At 45.2% G+C, this 11,137-nt stretch overlaps 1 protein-coding gene across 1 annotated transcript in view; it reads right to left on the reverse strand.

Moving 5' to 3' along the window:
* LOC135542012 (matrix remodeling-associated protein 8-like) overlaps positions 1-2,333 on the reverse strand; it is a 19,640-nt gene extending 17,307 nt beyond the window's left edge. Inside the window, exon 1 of the mRNA XM_064968567.1 lies at positions 2,039-2,333. Coding sequence (XP_064824639.1) covers positions 2,039-2,081 — 43 coding nt within the window. The 5' untranslated portion in view covers positions 2,082-2,333. The remainder of the gene's footprint in view (positions 1-2,038) is intronic.
* Positions 2,334-11,137: the final 8,804 nt, after the last annotated feature.

Genomic DNA, 11,137 nt, shown 5'->3' on the forward strand with positions numbered 1-11,137 from the left:
AATGGGCAGAGAGAGAGGGAGAAATAGATAAATGGGCAGAGAGAGAGGGAGAAATAGATAAATTGGCAGAGAGAAAGGGAGAAATAGATAAATGGGCAGAGAGAGAGGGAGAAATAGATAAATGGGCAGAGAGAGAGGGAGAAATAGATAAATGGGCAGAGAGAGAGGGAGAAATAGATAAATGGGCAGAGAGAGGGAGAAATAGATACATGTGCAGCGAGAGAGGGAGAAATATATAAATGGGCAGAGAGAGAGGGAGAAATAGATAAATGGGCAGAGAGAGAGGGAGAAATAGATAAATGGGCAGAGAGAGAGGGAGAAATAGATAAATGGGCAGAGAGAGAGGGAGAAATAGATAAATGGGCAGAGAGAGATGGAGAAATAGATCAATGGGAAGAGAGAGAGGGAGAAATAGATAAATGGGCAGAGAGAGGGAGAAATAGAAAAATGGGCAGAGAGAGAGGTAGAAATAGATAAATGGGCAGAGAGAGAGGGAGAAATAGATAAATGGGCAGAGAGAGAGGGAGAAATATATAAATGTGCAGAGAGAGAGGGAGAAATAGATAAATGGGCGGAGAGAGAGGGAGAAATAGATAAATGGGCAGAGAGAGAGGGAGAAATAGATAAATGGGCAGAGAGAGAGGGAGAAATAGATCAATGGGAAGAGAGAGAGGGAGAAATAGATAAATGGGCAGAGAGAGCGGGAGAAATAGATCAATGGGCAGAGAGAGAGGGAGAAATAGATCAATGGGCAGAGAGAGAGGGAAAAATAGATCAATGGGCAGAGAGAGAGGGAGAAATAGATCTATGGGCAGAGAGAGAGGGTAGGAAAGTGTTGGGAAAGCAGGTTGAACCAGAGAGAAAGGAAAAGAGAGAGAGTGAGGGGTGATAAAAGGAGGACGTAAGGTGGCAGCTTTTTGCTCTGATGGAAGAGAGGTGAGGTGATGGGGGTGAGTGTGAGGATGAGGTGTGTGAGAGAGTGGTGGAGGGTAAGCCTATGTAGCTGTGTTGTCCAGGAGCTCAGAGTGGGTGTTTAGTAAGAGGAATCAGCCCCACCAGACTAGAGCATGCAACTTACACCACAACTTTACCACACTGGAAAAACAGACCCTATAAAACACACTGTCATTTACTCTTTGTTACTCCAGACCACAGAAACACCCAATGACAGAAACACACACATTGTATATTAGATACATAGTCAAACATAATGTACTCAAACATATACCTGCATAGAGGCATGCACAGACACGTGTCTGTAGAGAGGCATGCACAGACACAGAGAGAGAGAGAGAGAGAGAGAGAGAGAGAGAGAGAGAGAGAGAGAGAGAGAGAGAGAGAGAGAGAGACTGATGCATGCTCTAGTCTGAACAGCTGTGCCTTCCATTCCTGTGAGTCAGTAAGTGAAGACTGTACCGGTCATCAACCAGTATCCAAACACACATCCCATAATAGTAAACTGCTTTTACAGTCCTCTGTTAAGAGAATCGATAGGAGCAAAAAAAATAAGCAAAGACAGACAGACAGACAGACAGACAGACAGACAGACAGACAGGCAGACAGGCAGGCAGGCAGGCAGGCAGGCAGGCAGGCAGGCAGGCAGGCAGACAAACACACAGTTCATAGTTCTGTCTGGAAGCAGAGTTCTAGCAGCTGTTTTTTCTTTAGATGAGAATTTCTGTCCAAACAACAACAGGGTAGGACTACCTCTCATCTGACATTATGTGGGTATGAGAAAATGTGCCATCCACTTCAGCCTTTGAAATGTTGAGCTTTCCTTGCTGGTTTGGCAACAGGACCCATACCCATGTGTGCATGTATATGCACGCACTCACGCTCACACACGCATTCACAAACCTAGTGCTAAAACAGTGCATAACTGCTCAGACTCACTGTGGTGTGTGTTAGGTTAAACTAGGCAAGATCAAATGCATCATGACCCAAAATGAACACAATGTGTATAGGCTTGACAAAATTATAGTAGTCGAAAAGCTAATAAAATAACAGTGTAGTATTTCAAGTTGGGTTGGCTACTTACTTTGGACCAAGAGGAGGGCTTGAATCACGTCCGGTATCTTCATCTTAAATCTCTGTTGTTTACAAAGGAGCAGGCACTTTTGTTGCCTACACCTCAGTCACACCTGAGGAAAACAACAACAATGTCCGCTCATCCGTCAGCTCAGTTGTTCCTCGGCCTGCGAAAACAGCGACTGTCTGATGAGCTGTGTAAACTTTTCACTGCATTCAGCGACTGAACCAAACAACCTCAGTTAGTGAAACGAACAGACCCGAACTAACCCTCCTTGGTTTGCCTGCTGAACAAACTCCGACTCCTCCCGTTGCAGGCCCCCCTTGCGCTGAAACCCAACTCCACTAGGCCTCATCCACCTCCAGGCTGCCCCCTCATATTCATCCTCTTTATTCCTCTCATCCTTTCTACTCAACTCTCACCATATTAGCAGTGGTGGAATAAGTACCCAATTCTCATAATTGAGTAAAAGTAAAGATACAGTATCTTCATAGAAAATGGTCAAAGTGAAAGTCATCCAGTAAAATACTACTAAAGTAAAAGTATGATCATTTCAAATTGCTTATATTTAGCAAACCGGTAGCACGCTCCAACATTCAGACATCATTAACAAACATTTGTGTTTGTTGAGTCTGCCAGATCAGAGGCAGTAGGGATGACCAAGGATGTCATCTTGATAATTGTGTGAATTAGACAATTTTCCTGTCCTGCTAAGCATTCAAAATGTAAAGAGTACCTTTGGCTGTCAGGGAAAATGTATGGAGTAAAAAGTACATTATTTTCTTTAGGAATGTAGTGCAGTGAATAATAAATAATAAAGTAAAGTACAGATACCCAAAAAAACTACTTAAGTAGGACTTTACAGTATTTTTTTTTTTTAAAGTAGTTTATACCAATTAGTTCACTGAACTCAAACTGAACAGGAGTGGATACACAAAATCATGTCTGAGGTAGGCCTATTGGCTGTCGTGTGTTTGGCTTTCATGCACATGTGCTATGATTTTTCTTTCCATATTATGACTGTTGTCTTGCACAATACACACCTGTACTCTAAAAATCAGGGGTTCAACAAGGGTTCTTCTAGGATCCTCAAAGTTCTTCAAAGAACCTTAGGGTTCTTGGCACTGAAAATTGCCCCTAAAAGGTCATTCCAAGAACCCCATAGGAGGTGTGTTTCAGCGAGAAACCTCCTTAGTTAGTAGGGGTTTGTGCAGGAACCTAATTGCCCAACTGAAACATTTGGATTTGAATTTGAAAGGACAGGAGGTGCAGGCACTTAACTGAAAAACTGTAAAGATCTCCTCAATTTAAGGCAAGGTTTGCCCCTTGTTTGATCTAAATTTAAATTGTTTTATGATGATACCAGCTATCTTCTTATATTTGCGCAAATCTTTCTAAAACAGAAAGTGGACACAATTCAATGGATATCAATCAACAAAGAGGTCATATGTATGCATATGTATACTATACATATATGTTGAAGGCTAGCTGTATTGGGTGTAGATGACTGACCTGCTCAGTTTTGTGTCTGTAGGTATACAGAGGAGGAGGCATACAGGGTATATCAGTTGGTATTGGTATGTTATGCAGATCACATGTACCATCCTCCTCCCTTGCCTCTTCATTGAAAATCTCATAGGCCTCTACATTATGGACAAGCTATGTGTAGGAACACCATTATCAAAACAGTTTTCATTCACATTTACCACAAAAACCAATGTCTGAATACTGTCGTGTACATGTTTTGTTACATTTCTTGGATTCACAGACTTCACCCTCCCGACAGCTCTGATGAACATAACAGGAAATCTGTCTGATCACCATGCACTGCAAAATCATTCTGGCTATGGATACAGAGAACATCAACATCAACACGCCTGAGGATATATCTATTGGACTTGGGGCTCTGCTGGGAGTTTACCTCATATTTAGATGTTTTTATTCTGCTTTGCCACTAAAATCATAATAAACACGGACAACTCAAATATTGTGATATTGTTCTTGTTGTTATGCATATTATTATTAATAATAATAATAATAGTAGGGTAGTTAAAAAATTAACCCCAAAAGGTTCTTCAAAGGGTTCTTCGAGGATCCATTAAAAGGAGTTCTTTGAAGAATTTATAGGGGTTCCCCCACAGTTTCAAGTTGAAGAACCCCTAAAGGATACTCCAGGAACCTTTTCTTTTTAGAGTGTACAGTGACCTCTCAGCTGGCCTCTCTCTTTCTCTTTTCTTTGTTTTAGCTCTTGTGGAGTCCCAGGAAATTCTAGACTAGAATAGCTTGTTGGACATTCTTGTTGTTGTTGCATTTTCTTATACTAATAGACTATTCGAAGAGGGATGCAAGCTTGCTCTTGTTTGCTGAATGTTAAATGAAATGCAGCAGCATAAACAACTTGGGGTGAGTTTGAAAGAAGAAAGAGAACACTGCGCGGTTGCGATAGACTATAATAGTTGTGTATTTAAACCCATAACCATTCAATATGCATGAGGAGATGCTAAAAGCCCTCTGCATCTTATTCTAGTCCTATATTATTCAAGCATGTCATTACAATGATAAAGATGAGGTCAACAAAACATATTTAAATGTTGAGAGTGATTTATCTCGAGAAGGAACCCTTGTAAAATACCTGAAAAATACTCCACCTTAGTCCAAGCCTATAGGGTAAAGTACAGTTCTGCACTGTCTGTGGGTCAGCTACACTGTAAAGAGAAAAGGTTCCTGGAATATTCTTTAGGAGTTCTTCAAATTGAAACTGTGGGGGAACCCCTACAAGTTCTTTGAAGAACCTTTGAAAAGCATGTCATCGAACAGGTTTCCTGTTATTTTCAGAGGTGTAAGGAGGGTGAATACAAAAAATAGTACTTATACAGATAATTAACAAAACATGCATATGTCAGTATTCATACCTTGGTTTTTGTGGTAAATGTGATTGAACAAAACTGTTTTGATAATGGTTTTCATACACATACCTTATCCATAAAGTAGAGGCCTATGGGATGTTCATTGAAGAGCTGGTGGTAAGTGTGATCTGCATAACATATCAACATACAAACTATCAGGTTTCAGGTATGACCCAGATGCAGACAGTGTTGAAGGAAGAAATGTGTATTTCTAGTACAGGGGCAGGTAAACGACAGGTCAAAGGCAGGCAGAGGTCAATAATTCAGAGGGTGCAAAAGGTCCAGAACGATTTTGTATCTATCAACAACAACAACGATTAACAGTTCTATAGCTGCAACTATTTAAAACACTGATTATACTTGTATTACCTCTTGGATGCATCTGAAAACAAACATAAAATTAAAAGTAATCTACACGGAGTGTACAAAACACTAAGAACACTTTCGTAATATTGAGTTGCACCCCCTTTTCCCCTCAGAACATTCGTCCGGGCTTGGACTCTACAGGGTGTCGAAGGCGTTCCACAGGGATGCTGGCCCATGTTGACTCCGATGCTTCCCACAGTTGTGTTAAGATGGCTGGATGTCCTTTGGGTGGTGGACCATTCTTGATACACAAGGGAAACTGTTGAGTGTTAAAAACCCAGCAACATTGCAGTTCTTGACACACTCAAATTGGTGCGCCTACATACCCCGCTCAAAGGCACTTAAATCTTTTGTCTTGGCCATTCACCCTCTGAATGGTACACATACACAATACATTTCTCAATTGTCTCAAGGTTTAAACATCTTTCTTTAACCTGTCTCCTCCCCTTCATCTACACATCGATAAGGGACATCAATAAGGGATCATAGCTTTCACCTGGATTCACCTAGTCAGCCTATGTCATGGAAAGAGTAGGTGTTCCTAATGTTTTGTACACTCAGTTGTATGTATTGACAGTACAATGCTAATCCTCTATATACATTCATGCTAATCTATCTAATGAAGTCTAATTTCTAAAGCAGAGTCTAGGTTCAATGATATCAAAACTACGTTTCGCTGATCTACGCCGACATTACAGTTTTGTTTTTCTTCCCTTAGTTGAGCCCCATGTCAGAGTGAGCTCAATGACTCCACCCAGTGGCAGACACCCTGCCATGCTGATGTGCAGCGCCTACGACTTCTACCCCAAACCAGTCAGATTGACATGGCGGCAGGACGGACAGGGGGTGAAATCTGATGTGACCTCCACGAGGAGCTGGGTGATGGGGACTGGTACTACCAGGTCCACTCCCACCTGGAGTACACACCAACGTCTGAAGAGAAGATCTCCTGTATGTTGAAGCACAGAAGCCCTCACTGAGCCCAAGATGCATCACTGGGGTAAGGGCGTATATGCTGGGTTGGGGTGTGTGAGAGTTGGGGTGTGTGAGCTGAGTTAGGGTGTGTGAGGGTTGGGGTGTGTGAGCTGGATTGGGGTGTGTGAGGGTTGTGGTGTGTGAGGGTGGGGTGTGTGAGGTGGTTTGGGATGTGTGAGCTGAGTTAGGGTATGTGAGGGTTGGGGTGTGTGAGATAAGTTAGGGTGTGTGAGGGTATGGGTGTGTGAGCTGAGTTAGGGTGTGTGAGGGTTGGGGTGTGTGAGCTGGATTGGGGTGTGTGAGGATTGTGGTGTGTGAGGGTGGGGTGTGTGAGGTGGTTTGGGGTGTGTGAGCTGGGTTGGCGTGTGTGAGAGTTGGGGTGTGTGAGCTGAGTTAGGGTGTGTGAGGGTTGGGGTGTGTGAGCTGGATTGGGGTGTGTGAGGGTTGTGGTGTGTGAGGTGGTTTGGGGTGTGTGAGCTGGGTTGGGGTGTATGAGCTTGGATGGGGTGTGTGAGCTTGGATGGGGTGTGTGAGCTGGGATGGAGTGTGTGAGCTGGGATGGGGTGTGTGAGCTGGGATGGGGTGTGTGAGCTGGGATTGGGTGTTTGAGGGTTGTGGTGTGCGACCTGGGTTGGGGTTGGTGTGTACCCTCATCCCCAGGCTATTGCGCACAAAGTATATAAGCCTGAGACATCGACTCAAAGTTGGCCTTGGTGGGAGTGACCATATCATTCTACGGAAGTGACCTAACTGAGTAAAGTATTTGTAATAATTTAATTTGAGTGAATCACACAACTGCGAGGTGTGGCTCTATAAATACACAGGTTCACAAGACACGTACAGGGGAGGATTAGGGGGAAGGTGTTGTGGGAGATAATTGGTTGGTAGATTAAGCCAATTAAGTGAATGCCTGCGTCTGGGGTTTCTCCCGATCTTTCTATAGTGGCTAACGAAGGCCAAGTTTAATGTGTTGGTCCGTCAGACTATTTGCTCATTTCGCCGGGATTGTCTTGGAATGAGATTAGGGTGTGGGTTGGGGGGTGTGAGCTTGGTTGGGGTGGGTGAGGGTTGGGGTTGGGGTGGGTGAGCTGGGTTGGGTTGTGTGAGGGTTGAGGTGTATGAGTGGGGTAAGGGGGTATGAGTAGGTATATGTGGGATAAGGGGTATAAGGTGCGTAAGAGGGTGTGAAACTGCTCAGAAGGGGGTCATGAGTCAGTGTGAGTGGGGTGAGAGTATGAGAGGGGTGAGAGTGTGAGTGGGGGAAGGCGGTGTGAGTGGGATGAGAGTGTGAGTGGGGTGAGTGTGAGTGTGAGTGGGGTGAGAGTGTGAGTGGGGTCAGAGTGTGAGTGGGGGAAGGTGGTGTGAGTTGGGTGAGAGTGTGAGTTGGGTGGGAGTGAGAGTGTGAATGGGGTATGAGTGTGAGTTGGGTGAGAGTGTGAGTTGGGTGAGAGTGAGAGTGTGAGTGGGGGAAGGCGGTGTGAGTGGGGTACGAGTGTGAGTGGGGTATGAGTGTGAGTTGGGTGAGAGTGAGAGTGTGAGTGGGGTACGAGTGTGAGTGGGGCAAGAGTGTGAGTGGGGTAAGAGTGTGAGTGGGGTGTGAGTGTGAGTGGGGTAAGAGTGTGAGTTGGGTGAGAGTGAGAGTGTGAGTGGGGGAAGGCGGTGTGAGTGGGGTATGAGTGTGAGTTGGGTGAGAGTGAGAGTGTGATTGGGGTATGAGTGTGAGTGGGGCAAGAGTGTGAGTGGGGTGTGAGTGTGAGTGTGGTACGAGTGTGAGTGGGGTATGAGTGTGAGTGGGGTGAGAGTGTGAGTGGGGTGAAAGTGTGAGTGGGGTACGAGTGTGAGTGTGGTACGAGTGTGAGTGGGGTATGAGTGTGAGTGGGGTGAGAGTGTGAGTGGGGTGAGAGTGTGAGTGGGGTGAAAGTGTGAGTGGGGTACGAGTGTGAGTGGGGTGAGAGTGTGATTGGAGTGAGAGTGTGAGTGGGGTAAGAGTGTGAGTGGGGTGAGAGTATGAGTGGGTGGGGGAAGGGGGTGTGAGTGGGGTGAGAGTGTGAATGGAGTACGAGTGCGAGTGGGGGAAGAGTGTGAGTGGGGGAAGAGTGTGAGTGGGGGATGAGTGTGAGTGGGGGAAGAGTGTGAGTGGGGTGAGAGTGTGAGTGGGGTACGAGTGTGAGTGGGGTACGAGTGTGAGTGGGGTGAAAGTGTGAGTGGGGTACGAGTGTGAGTGTGGTATGAGTGTGAGTGGGGTACGAGTGTGAGTGGGGCAAGAGTGTGAGTGGGGTGAAAGTGTGAGTGGGGTACGAGTGTGAGTGGGGTGAGAGTGTGATTGGAGTGAGAGTGTGAGTGGGGTAAGAGTGTGAGTGGGGTGAGAGTATGAGTGGGTGGGGGAAGGGGGTGTGAGTGGGGTGAGAGTGTGAATGGAGTACGAGTGCGAGTGGGGGAAGAGTGTGAGTGGGGGATGAGTGTGAGTGGGGGAAGAGTGTGAGTGGGGTAAGAGTGTGAGTGGGGTGAGAGTGTGAGTGGGGTACGAGTGTGAGTGGGGTACGAGTGTGAGTGGGGTGAAAGTGTGAGTGGGGTACGAGTGTGAGTGTGGTATGAGTGTGAGTGGGGTACGAGTGTGAGTGGGGTGAGAGTGTGAGTGGGGTACGAGTGTGAGTGGGGTGAGAGTGTGATTGGAGTGAGAGTGTGAGTGGGGTAAGAGTGTGAGTAGGGTGAGAGTGTGAGTGGGGTGTGAGTGGAGTACGAGTGTGAGTGGGGGAAGAGTGTGAGTGGGGGAAGAGTGTGAGTGGGTGGGGGAAGGGGGTGTGAGTGGGGAAAGGGGGTGTAAGTGGGGGAAAGGGGGGGAGTGGGGGAGTGGGAGAATGGGGTGTGAGTGGGGGAAGAGTGTGAGTGGGGTGAGAGTGTGAGTTGGGAAAGGGGGTATGAGTGGGATAAGAGCGTCAGTGAGGGGGATCCCCACCTTGCAAACAAAACATTTTAGCGGAGACAAAAAATGTATGTTTTAGAGTAAATTTCCTTTTACAAATTAACTCATTTCATGCGCTGTTTTATAGCAAATTTCCTGCAATTCTTTACATTTTGCCATACGGTGGATAGAAATGTTTGTTTTGTGTCTCCGCCCCATATGATTCTTATTTCCTCTCTTTATTTCTCTCTCTTTATTTTATCTCCCCACCTTTTGTAACAGGGGTGCTCTAGTAGCAACAAGCTAAAGTGAGACTCCTTTTCGGATTAATCACAAGTTACAATGGCTTGTAATGGCAGTTATTTTCAGGCATGAAGGCACATTGCTGTATCTGCTACATAGATCCACAAAGAGATGTTATTGCTAGTTAAAAATCACTACCACTGACAAACATCTACTGCTGGAGTGTATTACTAAACATGAATCAATAGCTTCTTAAGGGGGCATATTTTTGGTAACATTTTATCCTAAAACCTTTCATAAGAAATGCATTAGCAGCATTAGACTTGACAGCAATAAGATTAATAGGGCAATGAGAATCATGCAATCAATTGTTCATTCACTTAGAACTGGTAGAGACACTGAGGGTAAACTGCATTCATTACCTACTATAACACTGTAAGTACTTTTGAGTGGGCAGAATAAAGGGTCCAGTGTGTTTGGGGTACTTTACTCACCTGTACTGTTTTCTGTGTGTTTTCACCAATGACAAAGTTACAACCTTCTTCTTAATTAAAGGCACAAAAGACAAACAAATAGGTTAAGTAAATTGTGAAAATAATGTGTATGGCAATACTGGTGTTTGAGAGAAAGTAAAAAAAAAACAAGTCCTAGTTTTCTAAGTGCTAAGTTTCTAAGTCACCTCCCTGACCGAGGACCTTCTCCCCCGATTGCTCAGTTTGGCCGGCTGGCCATCTCTAGGAAGAGTCTTGGTGGTTCTTCCATTTAAGAATGATGGAGGCCACTGTGTTCTTGGGACCTTCAATGCTGCAGAAATGTTTTGTTTCCCTTCCCCAGATCTGTGCCTCAACACAATCATGTCTCGTAGCTCTACGGTCAATTAATTCAACCTCATGGCTTGGTTTTTGCTCTGACATTCACTGTCAACTGTGGGACCTTATATAAAAAGGTGTGTGCCTTTCCAAATCATGTCAAATCAATTGAATTTACAACAGGTGGACTCCAATCAAGTTGTAGAAACATCTCAGGGATGATCAATGGAAACATGATGAAACTTGAGAGCTTTTTGAGAGTTGAGAGATCAAGTTCCTTGGTGTCCACATCATCAACAAACTATCATGGTCCAAATGCACCAAGACAGTCGTAAAGAGGGCACAACAGTGCCTATTCCCCCCTAGGAGACTGAAAAGATCTGGCATGGGTCCTCACAGACTCAAAAAGTTATTTAGCTGCATCATCGAGAGCATCACCTCCAGGTATGGCAACTGTTCGGCCTCCGACTGCAAGGCACTACAGAGGGCAGTGCGTACGGCCCAGTACATAATTGGGGCCAAGCTTCCTGCCATCCAGGACCTCTATACCAGGTGGTGTCAGAGGAAGGCTCAAAAAATTGCCAAGGACTCCAGGAGCCATAGTAATAGACTGTTCTCTCTGCTACCACACGGCTAGCGGTACCGGAGCACCAAGTCTAGGTCAAAAAGACTTATTAACAGCTTCTACCCCCAAGCCATAATACTCTTGAGCAGTTAATCAAATGGCTACCCAGACTATTTGCATTGTCTCCACCCCCCCTTGTTTTACAGTGCTGCTACTCTCTGTTTATTATCCATGCATAGTCACTTTACCTCTACCTACATGTACATATTACCTCAATTACCTCGACTAACTGGTACTCCCGCACATTGACTCTGTACCGGAACCCCCTGTATATTGCCTCAC

This window comes from Oncorhynchus masou, chromosome 6 (assembly GCF_036934945.1).
Source record: "Oncorhynchus masou masou isolate Uvic2021 chromosome 6, UVic_Omas_1.1, whole genome shotgun sequence".
NCBI classification, from domain to species: Eukaryota; Metazoa; Chordata; class Actinopteri; order Salmoniformes; family Salmonidae; genus Oncorhynchus; species Oncorhynchus masou.